We start from the raw sequence: 19,826 nt of genomic DNA on the forward strand, positions 1-19,826 counted from the left end.
CTGTGAACGAAAAGCTCCCCCGCCAAACCCCAGCTGGCGAAAGGAGGAGGAGGAGGAGGACGGCTGAAAAAAGAGCTTAGTGTTCAGCTGTTTACAATTTAACTCCAAACAGAAAGTGGGCTAGGCTAGCCGATCCCCTACGCGGCAAACGCCACCAAGCGACATTTTACTCGTCTTCAACCTCTGCAGAAACTGCTGCTCTGGCAAAAAAAAAAAAAAGGTTTGTGGGTCTTCATGGAGCTGAAAAGAGTAACGATTGTAACGATGGTGGTTTCTGGGCCCAGTTGTGCCTTTTGGGAATCTACGTGTAGGAACAGATGCGCTATGCAGAACGCAGACCTTGCCTGAAGGTTCTGAATAATGACATTGCTTTCTGCTGTGTGGTGTGAACCAAGGAAGGAGCTTAAGTATGCGCTAACCTGTTAAACTCGTCCAGCCGTCCTGAAAGGCCGTGTTGAGGAGGGGAAAGAAGCAGCCATTATATTCTGGGAAAACAAAGGAATGGTGGTATTGGTATGGTTTAATCGAGGATGTGTGACAAACGGTAAAATGGATATGACCGAAACATTCCTGGCATGTTTCATAACAATAGGGACTGATAAGTGGTAGGGCTGTGCGGGAACACAACACTACCTGTATCTGTTCAACCGGCAAAATTATCCGTATCCGGAAGAGGCTAGGGGTTAACTGTTATTTAATAACTGCATCTGCCAGGAATGCATTGACATCCGTGCAATACTTTACCATTGTTTTATTCTATGGTCAATGCTCATTTTCACCATTAATCATATCTTTCAAAATATTCTCAATATCAGTGACCCACTTCCAGGAGGAAAAACCTTGCAGAAATACTGTGCATTATCTGCATTTCCAAATGGTTAGGTTACACCCCTACTAAGCAGATCCCTGCTTCCCCTCAATGACACTAATATATATATATATATATATATATATATATATATTAGTTTACTGTGGCTATCGGCCACAGTCAACACTGGCACAGTCCGGATTCAATCTGAGATCACGGGCTTGTCCTTGCACCACAGCATGGTGCCTTGAATGAACCACCCAGCAGCCCAACTTTGTCCATTCTTAACAGAACCATTTGCTTTTGCTTTTGTTTTGACGCAATGCTTACTGTAATTGCATTGTAATTGGTTATTATGGCTGGGGTATATTTGCTTTCTTTTTTTAATCTTCATCTGTACAGAGTGACCTTCCTTTGTTCTTTTTGTTAAAACACTGAAGGAAGCTTTACACTGAAAAGTTTGCCTCCATTTTTTGTTATTCTGAGCCTCTTTTCTTTTTGATTTATTGCTTTATTCAGTGATTAGCGCCCAATTTAAGTTTGCGCAGTAATTTATGACTTTATATATTTTGTAATCTTGGAATTTGCCATGTACTTGCACTAATTATTAAATAAATATAACTTGACATAAAGCAGGCCTGCCCAATCCTGTTTCTGGAGGCCTACCATCCTGTAGGTTTTCAAAGCACACCTCAATCGACAGCTAGAGATCTGGTTGAGCTGCTAACTAGTAGAATCAGGTGTGTCAAATTAGGTTTGGAGCGAAAATCCACAGGACAATAGATCTCTGGGAGCAGGGATGGGCGGCCCTGACACGAAGGAATGCGAAGGAAAAGCACCCGACGGAGAAATGAGCCAGTGCGTCCTCCGATGTGTCATATCTGAAGATCCGTGGGAGAAGACCGCTTGTGTGGGGGTAGGTGAGTCAGGCGATGATGTCGCCGACTCCCATGGTGTCTAGTTTCCAGAAGCGCACTGAATCAGGTAAGTTTGTCAGTTACTTTGCAAAGAATGAGTGCAGCGAATAAGCACATTGCAAAAAAGCACCGATTGCCCTATAATTAGCAAGGAATGGAGGTTGGGGGGTAAAATTGGACACATCCTCACAGAACACTGAATGCCATTTTATATTCATTAATTGGGTTTCGGTCAATGCCCTGAAGAATCCTTGGCTCTCGTCCCAGGAGAGACTGGGGCACGGGGGGAGGAGCAGATGCCCCTATCTTTCTTGGCCTTTTCAGCATGTATACGGCTGTGCTGAGCATGGGGGCTGTGTCCATACCGTTCACCTCTGCAGCCTTCCTCGGGGGTACCTGGCACCCATATCTAACTGTCTGGGCAGGCCCAAGATGGAGAAGAAATGCTGTCAGGTACTCTGTCATGATCAAATCAACGCTCATCTCTAAGGCCTTAAACATCATTGTGAGGTGCTGACTGATTTCCGTCTCAGGATATTTCTAAAAACAACTGAGGAAGAGAAGGGGGAGAGGGCAGTCTGCATGTGATATGGTGTACTTATTTAAACAGGTATAAATGATGGGTGTTCAGAGAGAAGACACACAGTCGTAAAAAAGGACAGTGGCAGAGATGGAGAAGTTTCACAGTAAACCTGAAATTAAATGCCAAAGAAGTATACGGAACGATACATTATACAATATATTAAACTGGATAAGTTAAATAAGTTAATAGTTGGCAGTTTCTTACGGTCTAACTCTCCACTTTCCAGAGTGAACCTTAATTTTCATTTTGAACGAGTTTACAACATGGTTGCTTAAGGTGTCATCAGAGCATTCTATAAAGGCTATGCAAATGACCCTGATGATATGTATATGAGTAACCTGACATTTAAAAAGGTAAAGGAAATCCTTGAATTGTAGAAGCTCCAATTGCATTCAGTCTAAGTTGGGGAGCCTGCTTTTGAATATGCGTGGGGCCCCATTTTCTTTATGCGATACAGAAACAAGCAGAAGTATTGGCTTCATTACTTACATTAGTTACATTACATTAGTATTTAAGTTTAAAAGACTTGTTAAAATCAGCTATTTGATTTGCCATGACAATTGAAAAGGCGCAATTTACCATCTGCAGGATCCTAATTATCTGGTGCATAAAAAATAGCAAAACAACATAGAATCAGTATGAATGAGTGTTGGCCAGTTTATTCTATTCCCGTTGGTGATGATCTGTTGAACTACTTGTGTTTTTGTGGTTGTTGTACTTGGAGCTGTCAAATGTAGTAAAACTCCTAAGAATATTATTTCCGTTTCAGCAAAGCATGCAAATCTAGTATTTTCACTTGTGACTACATGTTTGTGGAATCCTAATTTTTGCACACATTTGTTATGGTTGCATCGTCGACTTTTTGGAGCATGATTCAGTGATCTAGACATTTGAAAGTGTGTCCAAATAGGCTGAACCAGCTGGTACCATTCGCTACTGTGTTCAAGCCTTTTTGGCAACATGGCAAATAATTTTTTACATAACCCTCAGGTCTCCCTCACTGAGAAGTAGGTCCTGGTTGTCACCTGTACAGGGTGGGCATTTTTCATTACAGAATGTCCTTCACGGGGACCCCATGTCAGTGTCACAGTCACCTGCTGGTTTTTCGAAGACAAACAGGGTCCATTTGTCACATCTGGAGAGTTGCACATGCTTTACCAGCTGCTTCCATATTTCACTGACCTCCTAAAAACACCCCAAAAACACTCAGAAGGAACCAGGAAGGGTAAAGCAAGCTTTTGGAAGGAGTAACAAATCAGTGTAATTTCTCAAATACCTTTTGTATTCTTCTTCTTTCAGGGTTATTCGGCTCAGCAGATGCTTGTGTATATGAGCATTACCTCAAATCTGCGTTTATGATCCCTGAATGGAGTGGGAGCCCTTACGGTGTGCTTCTTACAAACCAGAGCCTGCTGGTGGTGTGTGATGCAATCCTTCATTTTGTCGAGAGCAAGTAGGAAATCCTGTAAACCTTTTTTTAAAAACCATGACTAATTTCCATGTGAAAAGGTGAGACTTGAAAGACAGGAATCTGGACCCACCTGTCAGTAATAGTGGAACCCTCACCTATTGTAGTCAATGGGCAAACAGGAAGGGAGAGCTAGCAGAGCTTGTATACGAATGGACATTCATCTACTGATATTTTATAAATATACAGAGGCCTCCAAAGTTATTAATACCCTCAATGAACTACATGACAAATATTAAATGGAAAAATCTGCTGAAAGTACATAGCATTTGCTAAAATAAATTGAAATATATCCTATATATTTGCAAAAAGCACCAGAATGGTTTACAAACTATTGCATCTTCCAAGAGCCATGATGATCAAAATAGTGCATATCAAATTGTTTAGAAGATCAATTTTAAACTATATTCTGACTTGTCTTCTGCTGTCTGGAAGTTACCAGAAGCTTCTGTGCCCTATGACAACTCTGAGTGATGTTACGCAACAAAGCCTCCCATTAGTAATGTTAACCATGATTACAAATTCAGTATCCTGTTGGTTAAAGTCAGAATCCTATTGGTTAAAAGAATATATATATATATGAATTATTAATGTATATAAGCTCAAGTTTATATAAGGCTCCTGAAGTTCTATGGGAAACATTGGCATTGCCAAAGGCAGGAGGAGGATACAACTACTGTATCACAGTGTGTTGCTGTTAGTTAAGTGACCAACTGAACCTCAAGGGCAACTAGTGGAGATTGCATCTCAAAAAAGCCTGGCATATTCAGAATACTTGTGCAACGTTCATAAACAACCAGTCGATGGTGGCTGTACGAATCTGTGTTCATGACAGATGAGCTATGAGAAGGCCACACCTAAAAGTGGGTTGTATAATTACCAGGGCGGATCTAAAAGGCACTGGGGACTAATGAGACAGAAACTGAAAAGCAACTGAAATATTCTCAGCAACGAACGCAGACTAATCGGCAGTATGTTCCGTTTCAGAATACTGTAGCCTTGAAGAAAAAAAAAATACTGAGTTAAAAAATTTTCTTTTTGGATGTTTGTTCTGGTCCTGGTTCGCCCTGGTTAGAACTGAGGAACAGATGGATAGCACCACACATGTATGGATCATTTAGGATTATAAAGGGTGTGAATACATATAGGGGCTATTTCGATGGGTAGGTTTTTGAATCCTATGAAAGAATTAGAATTTGTGCATTCTATCTTGCAAATACAAATATTAATTAGCATCTGTACTTTAATAACTTGACATCACAATTAAAATCCTTGTTGGCTGCACAAGTGGTGTAAATCAGTATAACTTATAATTTAATCTTTAGTCCCAGTAAATTGAAAGCAAATGTTTTCATACCAAGGTTATCAAGAGTACACTGCCATCTAGTGGAAATTGATTGAACTGGATTAACAACAGGATGCAGAATGCAAAGAATGCATATATAAATTACATGAAATGCAGTGGTATTCAGAATGCACACATTTCATGTGCTTTTAAAGAACACAACCACCATCCATAATTTAATGCAAAAGGATCTGCAGTAAAACTAAAATCTAGGGTATCACATGCCTGTAGACAGCGTGTTCTATCAACCAACAACAGTAAATATCTATCAACATTGCCATGGCCATTGTTAATTATATTGGATATATACAGTACACACATGATGGGCCTGTATCACCAAAGAAGCTCAGCTTATTTGAGCCAAGTCCAACTTAGCTGGCTCAACAAATCCTAACCAAATCGTAATCATGCATCTACGCATTCACATAAAATAATGGGTGTACTGTATCAACAACCCAATCGCACAGAATCATGAAGAGAGCAAGTGCCACGTATTTCACCACTGAAGAGCACGTTATTCTCATGTCAAAATATGAGTATAGAAGTGTCACTAGTCAAAAATGCAAGACAGTCGCAGCTGCCAAGGCACAAGAGGACTGGTGGAAGAAAATTTCAGTATCAATGTGTAAATATGGGGGTAATAAATGGACTGCATTTATATAGCGCTTTTATCCAAAGCGCTTTACAATTGATGCCTCTCATTCGCCAGAGCAGTTAGGGGTTAGTTGTCTTGCTCAGGGACACTTCAACACGCCCAGGGCGGGGATCGAACCGGCAACCCTCCGACTGCCAGACAACCGTTCTTATGTCCTGAGCTATGTCGCCCCTAATAACCACCCCATCTCTCCACATTGAATGTAAAGGAGTGTTTCGCCTTCAGACGTAACGTAGATAGCAGTACCTCCATAAGAAATGATTTATGGGCTAAGCAATAATTCTGTCCACCCTTCTAGTTGCAACCCCAGCAGTGCCAAGTGCTAAATCTAAGAGCATACTTCAAAATGGTAAATGGCTCAAAAGCGTCATTGTCCACTTCACAATAAAAAGCGAAACTTTTGCCATGGCTTCATGACTAATGCCGCCAACCTTGATAGAATAATGAGGCCTAAATCACTTTCTCAAAAGTGCTTTTTTGTATTAATGCCCTGTTTGGTGATTCACTGGATACACTAAAGGCAGATATAGTGATATAGGGTTGAGGAATCATTTATATAAAGCTTTCCTTGTCAGTGGGACTTTGAACCTGTGGCCTAAAGGTGCTGTACAGTGAGTGAGTCTGGTCTTTTAACACATCAAGTAAGGCCCTAAACATATATACAGATGGGTGACAAATCAAAGAAAAAACCTGAAAAAACGAGTAGAAAAACAACGAATCCAGATGCTTCCATACAGGTGTACTGCAAGATACAATTAAGGAATTAACATTCCATCATGCTCTGTGGCATGTATACAAATGCTAAGCAGGCCCAGTTGACCTCAATTTTAGACAAAGATGGAAAGAGGAATAGATCTAAGTGACTTTGAAAGACATCTGCACTTAGACCTATGGGAAAGACATCAGTAAATAGGATCAAAAACACAGTCAATGACCGTGATGCTTATGCATTGGTGCGATATGTAAGGAAAAACAGATGAGCAGCTCTTCCTCAGGTGACTGAGACTGTCAATGCAGGACGTGATCAGACTGTGCCAGCAAGAACAGGTTGTCGACAACTACATAGAGAAGGATATTATAGTAGGGTTGTAGTGCATAAACCCCTCATCACAAAGACAAATGCACTGTGTACTATATATACACACATCCACATGCATGCATGCACACCAGTACTGTATAAGACTGAAAGCATAGAATTGTTCCTCCCACAGCCAAGCGGAGGTCAAGGCTGCAGGATGCAATTTGGGAGTGCCTTCCTATGGGGAAGTTCTGAATCTGTTTAGAGCCTAGAGCTACAGATAATCTCATTTCTCCAAAAAAAGACATCTCAATGCAATTACAGCTTTATCAATTGGCTGGAATACCAAACTTCATTTGTGGATGACACTGACCTTCTGAGCAAAGAGAAAAAAAAACCTAAAAAAGTAAGAAAGAGCAGACATTGTGTTTGTCTTAGAATCGTGTGCAAAAAGTGCATGGTGAATCAAAAACATGAAATAAGCTATAATCAAAGCTGAGAATCTGCACTTTAACCACATGCGAATCACTTTCTGACAAATCTGCAAGTGTGCAAATGACCAAAGTCATGCCTTTCTCCAACCCTGCCTCCATGACAAAAGTCTGTACAACTGAATCCTTTTCAAATGTATTTTTAAAGCATTTCCCATTTTATTTTTGATCTCAACACACATTACTTCACTTTTGATTTTGTTTAGTTTATTTATTTTTATTTTTGTTATTGCTTGATGGTCATACAAGGGTTCCACATATGACATCAACGAAAGGGCATAAGGCCTATAGATGAGATATTATTTTCTTTACTTAAATTACAAATCTGGAGTAGGCTGTTTTTTGTGGCACATACTGCAACAGTATTTTGTCAAAGAACATGCTACGCATTTCTACTAAGAAGTTGCAACCTCGGAAGCAGGGACAGTGTTTCACTTATTGCTGAATTAGGAGTCTTTGTTCCAGTTACGCAGTATAACCTCAGCTGCATCCAAAGTGCTGTCTTGCTGCAGAAAAAAGTACAATATCAGTGTAACATGAAATGCATCACATCCTCACATGTTTCCATACCGTAATTAGTGCACTTATGATTTACGCACAATAAGAATATAAAGATAAATAGTTCAGTGTGAAGCCCTGTAGAGCGAACTTTGTGTGACACATTTAAAACACACCAAGAAAAATTATTTTAAAATACACTGCACAATGTGTCCATACAGTAATACACCCCGACACAGGTCATACAATATCTTGTTAGTTAGTTCACAGCTGGGCTCTAAGAAACCAGATGGTTTCTTAGGAATTTACAATACGTTCCAACAGTAAACCATTAGCCTGATCATACTGCAAAAATAAACAGCTTCCCATTAGAGGAACTGAAGCATTCCTCTTACCTATAACGGTTTCAGTTTCTTTCTTTTTTCTTTTCTTCTTTTTTTGAAATGGTGAATTTCAGAAGCACAAGACTCATAATCCCAGAGTGCTCTATTCTAAAACCCCCTTGAACAACTCAAACAATCTGACTGGCAGGTGAAAGATATCACATGGTGGAAGGGGAGTGGGGAAGGGAAGGGGGGGGTATTCCATTTCCAACGCACACGACTCCAACATCCATTACGGAGACACCAAACCAAGTTACCTTTATGAAGCAAAAGCGGATGTACTTCTCAAACTGCTTCTTAGAATCCTCCCCACAGAAGGCCGTCACTGGAATAGCTGCCAGTTTCTAAAAAAACGAAACATTTTATAGTGAGGAAGGGTGTGTACCACAACCCTGGTCTCGGTGTGTTGTAAATATACAAATTAATACATGAATATGCATAACAGTACCAAGTTATTACAGCAGAGAAGGGTTTTATCATAATGGTGCATTTATTTATGGCCTCTGGTTACAAAAACAAGGAAAATTTATGTGGCACCTTTTCCTGGATCATCCATTTCACAAACTTGTAGTCATACGGCTCATCGTCTCCCATGTGTGACAGATCTTTGTCTGCAAAAAACAAAGTGTTAGTTCCTCGGTTTAAAGAATTGTGCAGTGTATATTTTACTTAAATGCTCAATACTTTTAAAAATCTATATACATTCCAGGTTTCCCTGCACTTAACATTAGATGAGAAAAATGTATAGGTGGCTCCTATAGAGAAAAAAAGTGAATGATTTACTGAGTATCAGTATAGATGTTTCATATTCTATAAAACTGCCTTGCAGTTGTCAGCCTAATCCATTGCCAACATCGTCTGCTGCTCTTTTTCCAGCTGTGAATGGAACAAGCAGCACTATGGGAAAAAAATTACCCTCCATAGTCTCTGCATTAATGACATTTTACCACTAGAGGGTGAACTGGCAAGCAAAGTATTCACAGTTTTTAAAACCGGGACAGGATGATTTAAATGTAGTGCTCTCTGCATAGTAATGAAAAGATAGATTCTCAAAATGAGGGTTAAGGTTGATCTGAGACAATTGTGGCTCCAAACCACTGAGCACAGTACTTTACTTCAATTTCTCCTCCAAAAGATCCAGTTGTATCAAACAGACCTGTGTTGAGGCCGTGCTACAGGCAATTTCAAATAGATTCTGTACACAGTTGTGATACATTATACACAGTAAAACAGTTCACTTGTATACACTTTAGGTTGTATGTATGTTATCAGGAGAAATACTTTACTATGCGTGTGCTGCATTATAATACCAATCTCAATCCATTCAATCTATAACTGCAAAACTAAAACAATGGCCTGTATTCAAGCTACAATTAACCTTAAATATTAGTTTAAAAGTTTCCACTTTTTAATTCAGTAGCACAGTTTAGCAAGTTCAGCAATATGTAAAATTACTCTCCAAACAGTTTGCATTTACACGTGTAACCTGATTTTTTGCATAGTCAGTTATAGCCCCGTCTGAAGAACCTTGCTGTGATCATGGACCCTGAGCTAACCTTTGAGAAGCATATTTAGCACATAAAGAAATCAGCTCTTTATCATCTTAAATCCATTGCTAAGGTACAACCATTTTCAACACAGGAGAGTGCAGAGAAACTAATACATGATTTTATTATGAGCAGACTTGACTCCTGTAATGCCCTTTTTTTATCATTATCCATTATCATTCATTTACAGTTAGTCCAAAAGCGCACATAACAGCACATCACTGGCTACTTATTCGTTTTAGGATTAATTTTTAAAATATTCTTTTAGTTTATAAGTCTCTTCGTGGCCTAGTACCTTCTGACCTCTGACTTGCTTTTAAGGTATGTGCCTAACAGGCCTTCAGATCCACAGGCAGTAACCTATTATTCATACCCAGATACAGGACTCAGACCTTTGTCAGGGCATCATTTAGTGTCTCTGGCCCCAACCTTTGGAATAGTCAGTCAGTATCTAAGGGCTGTTCAGTCCTTCGATGATTTTAAAAAGATATACCTTTTTAAACATTGCTTTTATATGAATTCTTACTGGCCCCGATTTAATATTTTTTAAATGTTTTATATCTTATTTTATTTTAATTTTATTTTTACTTTTGTTGCATTTCTTTTAATTATTTTAATGCCTTTTATGTTGTTAATTTATCTTTTAATTCACTGTGAAGCACTTTGTGTTGCACCAAGGTGTATGAAATGTGCTATACAAATAAAGGATGATCGCTTGATTGATTGATTTAGTATAAATTAAGGACGTTTTGATTGATTCTAGATCATCTTCCGTATGCTAAAGTTCTAGAAAACTCACTGAGGGAAGTGACATCAGCGATCATGAAGTAGCCCCCCTCGGGGACGACGGGGGACATGCCGCCCAACCGGAGGATGGCGGCCATGCGCTCCCTCTTGTCCTCCAGCTCCACAGCCAGCGAGGAGAAGTAGCAGTCCGGGCTGCCCATGAGGCTGTAGTCCCGGAGGAGTCCTTGAGCTACGGCTTCCTGCGCGGCAGACACAACATGCCCTTTTTGCTCTGGGACTTCCTGTGCATCGCCACTGCTCGACATGTCTTTCACCACAGACCGTCACAAAGCTTTGTACAATCGTCAGTATATTTGACCTGAAGGGATTGCAGGGGCTACTGTAAAGGCATTAAAACAATTCAACCTTTGCCACCTTTATTACATGAAGATGCTGAGAACATGGAGGATTCCAGGCCATTTTTTTGAAATTCCTCTTTGATTCATTCATTCAGTTAAAAACTAGTGCCAAGTATGGAATTTTGTACTGGAGCAACTGTTCTTCAAGCTTCTTCAATTTTAAAGCTTCTTGAAACATGTAAGGAATATCCTAGACCAGCACTTCTCAAATTCGGTCCTGGGGTACCACTGTATGGTGGTTTTCATTCAAACCACAATTCAATCTCAGAATTTTAAGACGCTGCTGATTTTTTTTAAACAGCGAATCAAAAAGTTTGGTATGAAAATCAGCATACATAGTGGTACTCCAGGACCAAGTTTCAGAACCACTGTCCTAGACCTTCTTGGAGAGTACAGAGTTAATTTACAGTGGATTTAACTGAAACAAAATGTATTATAATGGATTTACCTGTAAAGGAGTTGGACAGGTATACAATGTATTCTGCATGACTGTCTGAAGATGTTTTACCAAGTGTTCTGGGCCAATGGACCAGCCAAGCTTTATAGAAAAAAGGGAAAGATATGTTAATGTGGTTCTGCTGGGCATAATGTGAACAGTGCATATTAAACACAAAGAACCAAGATAAAAGGGCATATTTCACATAAACAACCATGATACAAATGTGTACTGTATACTATACATTAAGAACCTAGGTATAATGAGTGTATTATACAAGAACCAAGTTACAACGTGTATATTATAGAACCGAGGATCAATGTGTACATTTTACATTAAGAACCAAGGACCGACGCTGAGCACAGGAACTTTAAGGAGCACATGGTATTCATTTGATAGCTTAGAATGTAGTCAGCTAAAGGCTAAACACCTCCACAGCAGTGCAGCAATCCTGCTCTCCCTGTGGTCAGAATGCCGTTTGGTCCATTGGATTTTGCAATTAAGTAAAGTGTACCAATCAAATCTCAATTTGTTGATGTACTTTTCCCTAATTATATAACAAATAAACATGAAAAGAATCTTACAATTATCAATACGTCTATTTTTTTTGAACTTGTAGTTTATTGCACCAATGAGATGCAATAGTCCTACACAGATCCTCCCTGGAAAGATCCCCAAAATGGTCAAATATCCATGTACCAAACTCTACCAGTATATGAATGTTATTCATGCTGTGACTAACATTTTTATTTATTTCATCACTTCCACCAGGCCGCACAAACGGTGTGGCTGATTAAAGGCATCATACTGTACGCCACGCTTTTGAGGAAAGACAGCATCAAGCGTTAGCTCTCACCTTCCATCCAGTCACACTGAACGTCTTCCCAGCACTGCCGATAGTGATGGTTCTATCCCACATGCCAGGGAGAGTAGCTGTGAGAGACACAGTTGAACTTCAGTTCACAGCTACATGAGAATTGCTATCATTGTAATAGATTGTATTACAATAATCAAGACATATTTAAATATACCTAAATAGATAGCAGTACCTATTTTGATGTGCTTGTGGCCTTTGTACACCAGCCACTCGTAAACCTCATCACTGAAGCAGAGCGTGTCGTGCTTGGTGCACAAGTCAGCAATCACCTGCAACTCCTCTCTGGTGAAAATCTGTTGGGGACACGCAAAAGGAGGGTCTAGAAATGTCAATCAATTCTATAATGACTGTTCTTGCCAATTACCATTCTTTTTACGCGACTTATTTAGAGGGAGAAATATCTGAAGACAATAATAGGAACTGTAAGTCAACAGAAAACTGCCTACACCTGGAAAAGGAAGACGGATACAATGCATCCCCTTCTTTATTGGATGGATGCTAGGGGGACCCCCCTGAGAATTGAGTTTCTATAACCACAGTAAAAGTATTCTAAATGTGTAGTGCTTGAACCATGAGACCATTTAAAATTCAGCAATTATAAATGAAACACACACTCACACTCAATGTGTTGCTTCAGGTCAGGCTCATATTCATGACGTTACATGTCTTAAAAGAGTAACGGGAACAGGCACATTCACAAGACACTGCATTACAGACTTCAAGCTAGCATGAACTCCAAAACAAAGTTAAAGGGATAGTACAACTTCTTCGTAAATTTGCTTTTTGGATTTTTACCCATCTTAAAGATGGATACCATTTCATTCCTGTCCACCCAGTACTAAAATAAAAGACTATTTAACGTTGCTAATATAACATTGTTTCTGCAGCCATTCATAGTGGGAGCACAGTTAGCATGCAGCCCATAAATAGACTAATATTTTAGCACAGGACATACATGGATGAAATTATATCAATCTTATCATCTAACTATGGGTAAGATAGGAAAGGAAATTTGCTTTTTGTCTTTGTGTTTCCTTTAAACACATAAAGCCTAACAATTATTCTTTGGTGACCTATAGAACACTCACCTTCCCAACAGGATTGTTGGGTGTGTTGATAATTATAGCCTTGGTTTTTGAGTTAAATTTACTTGCAAGCTCATCTGGATCCAGAACCCAGTCAGCGCTAGTGATGCTAGCCTTGTTTTCAGACTTCTGAAAATTGCAAATAGAAGAAATTGTGAAGCTGTCACGATCATAAGTTGTATTTTCAGGTGAATATGACTTCCACAAAAAAACTGGTCAAACTTACAAGTCTTAAGGGAATTAGAACAGGCTTTGCTCCCGCCATTCGAACCATGGGTACATAGCAATCAAAAAAAGGCTCAATAATTATAACCTTAAACGGATAGAAAGAGTGACAAAAATTAGTTGTTTTTTACTTGCACATTTTGTTTTCAATACTCATTGCCTCCGCTACACTCGTGTATATACTGAGCAACTGAGTATTTTCTCGTCAAAGTAAACTATAAAAACAAAACAGAATCACTGAAATCAAGCTTCTAGCTATGCCTTAAAATAAGAATGGAAACACAGATGGGAAAACCTTACCTCATCTCCTTCATCTACCAGACCTTGCATGATACTGAATAAAGAGCCATAGCCTCCTACTGTCACCAGAATCTCTTTGAATGGGTCAATGTCTCGGTCATATACTTTCCCGTACACTTGGGACAGTGCCTTGACTAGAGATGGATGCCCCTGTTTTGAAACAAATGTCACCAACAAATGGCCATCAGTTGTGCAGTTAGTGGTTAACTACCAAAATTAAGCCATTGCTCCCTTATTTAATTATTTTGGAAGAACGCACCATTAGAATGGTTCTGCACTGAATCTACAAAAAGCAGAGTAATCCACATGTAAGTTTGAAAGAGATGGTAATTTATCCACATTAGGTGTCAAAAAAAATGTATCCACAAGAACTTTACACACACAAACACAAACACACACTGTGTGTGTGTGTGTGTGTGTGTGTGTGTGTGTGTGTGTGTGTGTGTGTGTGTGTGTGTGTGTGCGTGCGTGCGTGTGCGTGCGTGCGTGCCTGCACATGTCCTTATAATAATAATAATTATTATTACTATTATTATTGTTATTATTATTATAAAACTATTGGTCCAAAGTGCATGGAATAGAACAAATAAAAGCAATTACAAATCCTCTTGTGTACTGGTTCAGCCTGTCCAGTGCCGCAGCCTGTGCCAGACCCTCCTTGATGTACGCTGGAGGAGGGATGTCTGGGTTCCCTTGGCCCAGGTTGACAATGGAAGGGTCTGCTGCTACAGAGGTAAAGGCCACCCTGGGGACAGACAAACAGGAACTTTAATGGTTATGATGAGGGAATAGGTAAGAACAGATCTGTAGGTTTTTTAACCTTCCATTTTAAGCTATCTTTGAACGTAGTCTACTCACCAAACATTCTTATCCAGTCCCTCTATTCTCTTGGAATGTTTATGCTTAAAAGACGCCATTGCATGCTTGAAGGGAATGAATGAATGAATTTAATTAAAATAAATAAATAAATAAATATGATTATGTATGGAAAAAAACCCGTCTTTATTTATTTTTAAAGAAGAAAAAAATAAAGTTTAAGTAGGCTTTAATGGCCTCATGCGTTAAATAGAATCATAAATGAACTCCACAGTTTAAAAATAGTAGCCTATGTTATTAAACAACTGTAGGTTGTTACACACTGAAGTAACCTACACCGACATTACAAGGAAAATATCATTCAAAACAAACACTAAAAACATAACTATAACTCACGGGTGTGGTAGAAAACTGACGCAATGTTCTCTTTGAATGTAGGCCTACACTAAGGACACACCATGCAGGCTTGCAGCACCTTAAAGTTTGATGTGCGACGATCATCTCTACAAGTAAAAACACACAGATTAGCCTATTTGCAGCGAAACAGCATGCAACTCCACAAAGGAACTTAATTACAGACACGGTGTCACCAAGTGCGCCAACCAATACAGCAGACAATGTCAGCTATCTAACTTTTAACTTAGTCCTGTATAGCTACACAGAACCGCTGTTCTTATTTGAAAATGTCACTGATCAAAACGTCTAGCTTTTACTGCCGTGTTCTGCTCAGTGCATACAATCTAGTAGTTGCACTTCACTTATAACCGTTGTTAGCTACCTAGACTAACTTTTGTGGACTAAATGCTATATGTACAATAGTAACTAGCTTGGGTGGGTGAACCTGCCAATCTAGCTTCCTTGCCTGACAGTTAACGTTATACCGTTTTCACAAATATGACCAACAATGGAGCTATCAAATGGAGCTTGCCGAAAATCCTTAATCACTCACACCACTAACAAGATCCCACCAATAAAAATCGGATGCGTCTCACTTGAACGCTGAATGTCAAGGACCAATTTCACAACACACTTTCATAGACTGTGCACATTTTACGTACCAAACACAGAGAGCTTATGAACGTCTATGGTGGGCATTGTAACTAGCGACAGTAAATACTTAGGAGGGTCTATAATTTTCAAAATAAAAGTACCAAAGATGACACCTTCATTACGTTCAATATAATTTAATTAAGTTCTTAAATATAAACTATTCCTCTTCTACTTGAACAATATGATAACTTGAATTTTAATCATAGATATGGTAAAACTATTGTTTTTTCTACAAATATAACAAATTACTTTCAAATAAGGTCTTCTCCCCAGTTTATCTACATTTGTAATTGGCACAATTTCTTGTAAAAATTTTCAATTCTGTAAAAAGCTTGTAAAATCAGCTAAACAACTTAAATCAAATAATCATCAAAGAAATATGGCTGGGTATTATGATGATTTTCAAGGGAAAATAAAGTGTATTAGTACATATTGCATTATGCTAACGAATTATAACGAAAAACCGCAGTAACCTACTTTTAATGTCAAAACTTCCAAAAACTACGAGATGCACGTTAGTCGTGCTCGCGCAGGAGTACTTGCTTTTATTCTGAATATTTTCCGCACAATCTGTCGTCAAACCCTTGCTCAGGATCGCTCATTTCACGGTACCTCTATGGTGCCAAACAACCACAGAACGTTCTTTTGATTCAGTAAGATTCCACATGACGTACGCTATTATTGTTACGGCCCCTAAAATGAACCAATCGGAAACAAGCACTGCTTGAAAACACATTGGCAATATTGGTTTAACCCTCCTGTTATGTTGCGGGTCAAATGGACCCTTTTTACATTACATTACATTACAGGCATTTAGCAGACGCTCTTATCCAGAGCGACTTACACAACTTTTTACATAGCATTTTACATTGTATCCATTTATACAGCTGGATATATACTGAAGCAATGCAGGTTAAGTACCTTGCTCAAGGGTACAACGGCAGTGTCCTTACCCGGGAATCGAACCTGCGACCTTTCGGTTACAAGCGCAGTTCCTTACCCACTGTGCCACACTCCGACCTTTTTAAAGTTTGAAAATCTAGGAAAAATACTTTTAAAAAAATTTTCAGTATGAAACTTCTTCTACTGGCCTTAATTAGTGTAATCAACATTTTAAATGAAAATGGTTCATTTCATGTATTTGCAAACCCCCCCTGTATGGGGATTGACCCGGGAACATTTTTGCTGTACCTAAAAAATGAACAGAACAGGAGGGTTAATATGCAAATGTATTAAATAAATAAATAAGTAAAGCCACGGTAAATGCAAAAATGTGCGTATAGTTTTCCTAAAAACGTCAGAAACAAGCATAATTACAGTCTACAATGTCTAGTCGAACGGTTTTATATACAGAGGCCAACTTACTGCAGCCACAATCATAGATCAACTATAGCCTACGAACCTACGTCTCCCGCAGTAGTTTCAAAAGGTTGCAGCCCTGATATTTGCAAGTCGACGCCAATGACGAATCCCTAAAAAAATTTATTTGTCGGCGTTTAAAATTAATCAGATAGGTCCCTATGTCAAGCACTCAATTTCAGGAAACTTGGCCTTTACTGCGTTTTAGTGAGAAAAGCCCAGCTGGCGTTAAGCGATGCAAAAAACACACAGATTAGCCTATTTGCAGCGAAACAGCATGCAACTCCACAAAGGAACTTAATTACAGACACGGTGTCACCAAGTGCGCCAACCAATACAGCAGACAATGTCAGCTATCTAACTTTTAACTTAGTCCTGTATAGCTACACAGAACCGCTGTTCTTATTTGAAAATGTCACTGATCAAAACGTCTAGCTTTTACTGCCGTGTTCTGCTCAGTGCACACAATCTAGTAGTTGCACTTCACTTATAACCGTTGTTAGCTACCTAGACTAACTTTTGTGGACTAAATGCTATATGTACAATAGTAACTAGCTTGGGTGGGTGAACCTGCCAATCTAGCTTCCTTGCCTGACAGTTAACGTTATACCGTTTTCACAAATATGACCAACAATGGAGCTATCAAATGGAGCTTGCCGAAAATTCTTAATCACTCACACCACTAACAAGATCCCACCAATAAAAATCGGATGCGTCTCACTTGAACGCTGAATGTCAAGGACCAATTTCACAACACACTTTCATAGACTGTGCACATTTTACGTACCAAACACGGAGAGCTTATGAATGTCTATGGTGGGCATTGTAACTAGCGACAGTAAATACTTAGGAGGGTCTATAATTTTCAAAATAAAAGTACCAAAGATGACACCTTCATTACGTTCAATATAATTTAATTAAGTTCTTAAATATAAACTATTCCTCTTCTACTTGAACAATATGATAACTTGAATTTTAATCATAGATATGGTAAAACTATTGTTTTTTCTACAAATATAACAAATTACTTTCAAATAAGGTCTTCTCCCCAGTTTATCTACATTTGTAATTGGCACAATTTCTTGTAAAAATTTTCAATTCTGTAAAAAGCTTGTAAAATCAGCTAAACAACTTAAATCAAATAATCATCAAAGAAATATGGCTGGGTATTATGATGATTTTCAAGGGAAAATAAAGTGTATTAGTACATATTGCATTATGCTAACGAATTATAACGAAAAACCGCAGTAACCTACTTTTAATGTCAAAACTTCCAAAAACTACGAGATGCACGTTAGTCGTGCTCGCGCAGGAGTACTTGCTTTTATTCTGAATATTTTCCGCACAATCTGTCGTCAAACCCTTGCTCAGGATCGCTCATTTCACGGTACCTCTATGGTGCCAAACAACCACAGAACGTTCTTTTGATTCAGTAAGATTCCACATGACGTACGCTATTATTGTTACGGCCCCTAAAATGAACCAATCGGAAACAAGCACTGCTTGAAAACACATTGGCAATATTGGTTTAACCCTCCTGTTATGTTGCGGGTCAAATGGACCCTTTTTACATTACATTACATTACAGGCATTTAGCAGACGCTCTTATCCAGAGCGACTTACACAACTTTTTACATAGCATTTTACATTGTATCCATTTATACAGCTGGATATATACTGAAGCAATGCAGGTTAAGTACCTTGCTCAAGGGTACAACGGCAGTGTCCTTACCCGGGAATCGAACCTGCGACCTTTCGGTTACAAGCGCAGTTCCTTACCCACTGTGCCACACTCCGACCTTTTTAAAGTTTGAAAATCTAGGAAAAATACTTTAAAAAAAATTTTCAGTATGAAACTTCTTCTACTGGCCTTAATTAGTGTAATCAACATTTTAAATGAAAATGGTTCATTTCATGTATTTGCAAACCCCCCCTGTATGGGGATTGACCCGGGAACATTTTTGCTGTACCTAAAAAATGAACAGAACAGGAGGGTTAATATGCAAATGTATTAAATAAATAAATAAGTAAAGCCACGGTAAATGCAAAAATGTGCGTATAGTTTTCCTAAAAACGTCAGAAACAAGCATAATTACAGTCTACAATGTCTAGTCGAACGGTTTTATATACAGAGGCCAACTTACTGCAGCCACAATCATAGATCAACTATAGCCTACGAACCTACGTCTCCCGCAGTAGTTTCAAAAGGTTGCAGCCCTGATATTTGCAAGTCGACGCCAATGACGAATCCCTAAAAAAATTTATTTGTCGGCGTTTAAAATTAATCAGATAGGTCCCTATGTCAAGCACTCAATTTCAGGAAACTTGGCCTTTACTGCGTTTTAGTGAGAAAAGCCCAGCTGGCGTTAAGCGATGCAAAAGATGTCTCATTCTCTGTTTAACTCTCGGTAGGTCATTGTCTCACCTGCATTTTAAGCACCTAGCTCTTACTTCGTGTGAGATCAGTAGCGCCGTCGTTCGCAGATGTTAGACAAGTGGGCCAATCAAGCACCGTGACCTCCCTGATTACGCAGCGTCATCGATATGTCATTTGACACTTACTAAAAATCACTCATAGCACAGTTCACATGCACACGGTCATGTGCATTCAATGGCTCAATCCCAAGCACAATAAAGTAAAGCAGAAGCCAAAGGTGTAATGTGGAAGAAAGGGATACAGAAATGACAGGAGTGGTGGGATAGAGACGTGATAGGTAGGCACCTGTACCAAATTCAGAATAAAGTCGATGCAAAAAGAAGAAGCATTATTGGAAACAGGAAAGATGAGGTCATCATTACAAGGTTAGGACTGGGACATTG

At 39.0% G+C, this 19,826-nt stretch overlaps 1 protein-coding gene across 6 annotated transcripts; it reads right to left on the minus strand.

Annotated features, from left to right (window-relative positions):
• Window positions 1–7,409: 7,409 nt before the first annotated feature.
• Window positions 7,410–19,556, minus strand: LOC118226471 (kynurenine--oxoglutarate transaminase 3). Of its 6 annotated transcripts, none has more exons than XM_035416122.1 (14): window positions 19,432–19,532; window positions 14,994–15,100; window positions 14,640–14,704; window positions 14,382–14,526; window positions 13,782–13,931; window positions 13,483–13,569; window positions 13,260–13,385; window positions 12,344–12,464; window positions 12,151–12,227; window positions 11,307–11,396; window positions 10,513–10,699; window positions 8,704–8,777; window positions 8,424–8,510; window positions 7,410–7,791 (listed from the first exon to the last, which is right to left on the minus strand). In XM_035416122.1, exons 2-14 carry the CDS (start codon window positions 15,096–15,098, stop codon window positions 7,732–7,734), a joined length of 1,374 nt encoding a protein of 457 aa, XP_035272013.1. In that variant the 5' UTR covers window positions 15,099–15,100; window positions 19,432–19,532; the 3' UTR covers window positions 7,410–7,731. The 6 variants fall into 6 exon arrangements, with proteins under 6 accessions (XP_035272013.1, XP_035272010.1, XP_035272012.1 ...); XM_035416119.1 differs by lacking the exon at window positions 19,432–19,532 and adding an exon at window positions 17,794–18,567; XM_035416121.1 differs by lacking the exon at window positions 19,432–19,532 and adding an exon at window positions 17,050–17,187.
• Window positions 19,557–19,826: the final 270 nt, after the last annotated feature.

Source organism: Anguilla anguilla, chromosome 4, assembly GCF_013347855.1.
Source record: "Anguilla anguilla isolate fAngAng1 chromosome 4, fAngAng1.pri, whole genome shotgun sequence".
Lineage (NCBI taxonomy): Eukaryota > Metazoa > Chordata > Actinopteri > Anguilliformes > Anguillidae > Anguilla > Anguilla anguilla.

Coding starts and splice junctions, on each gene's coding strand:
- LOC118226471 (XM_035416119.1), bottom strand. CDS start 17,830: ATGCCCACCATAGACATTCATAAGCTCTCCGTGTTTG. Junction 15,101..17,793: donor TCATAAGCTCTCCGTGTTTG/GTACGTAAAATG, acceptor TTTTACTTGTAG/AGATGATCGTCGCACATCAA. Junction 13,386..13,482: donor TTCTAATTCCCTTAAGACTT/GTAAGTTTGACC, acceptor TGCAATTTTCAG/AAGTCTGAAAACAAGGCTAG.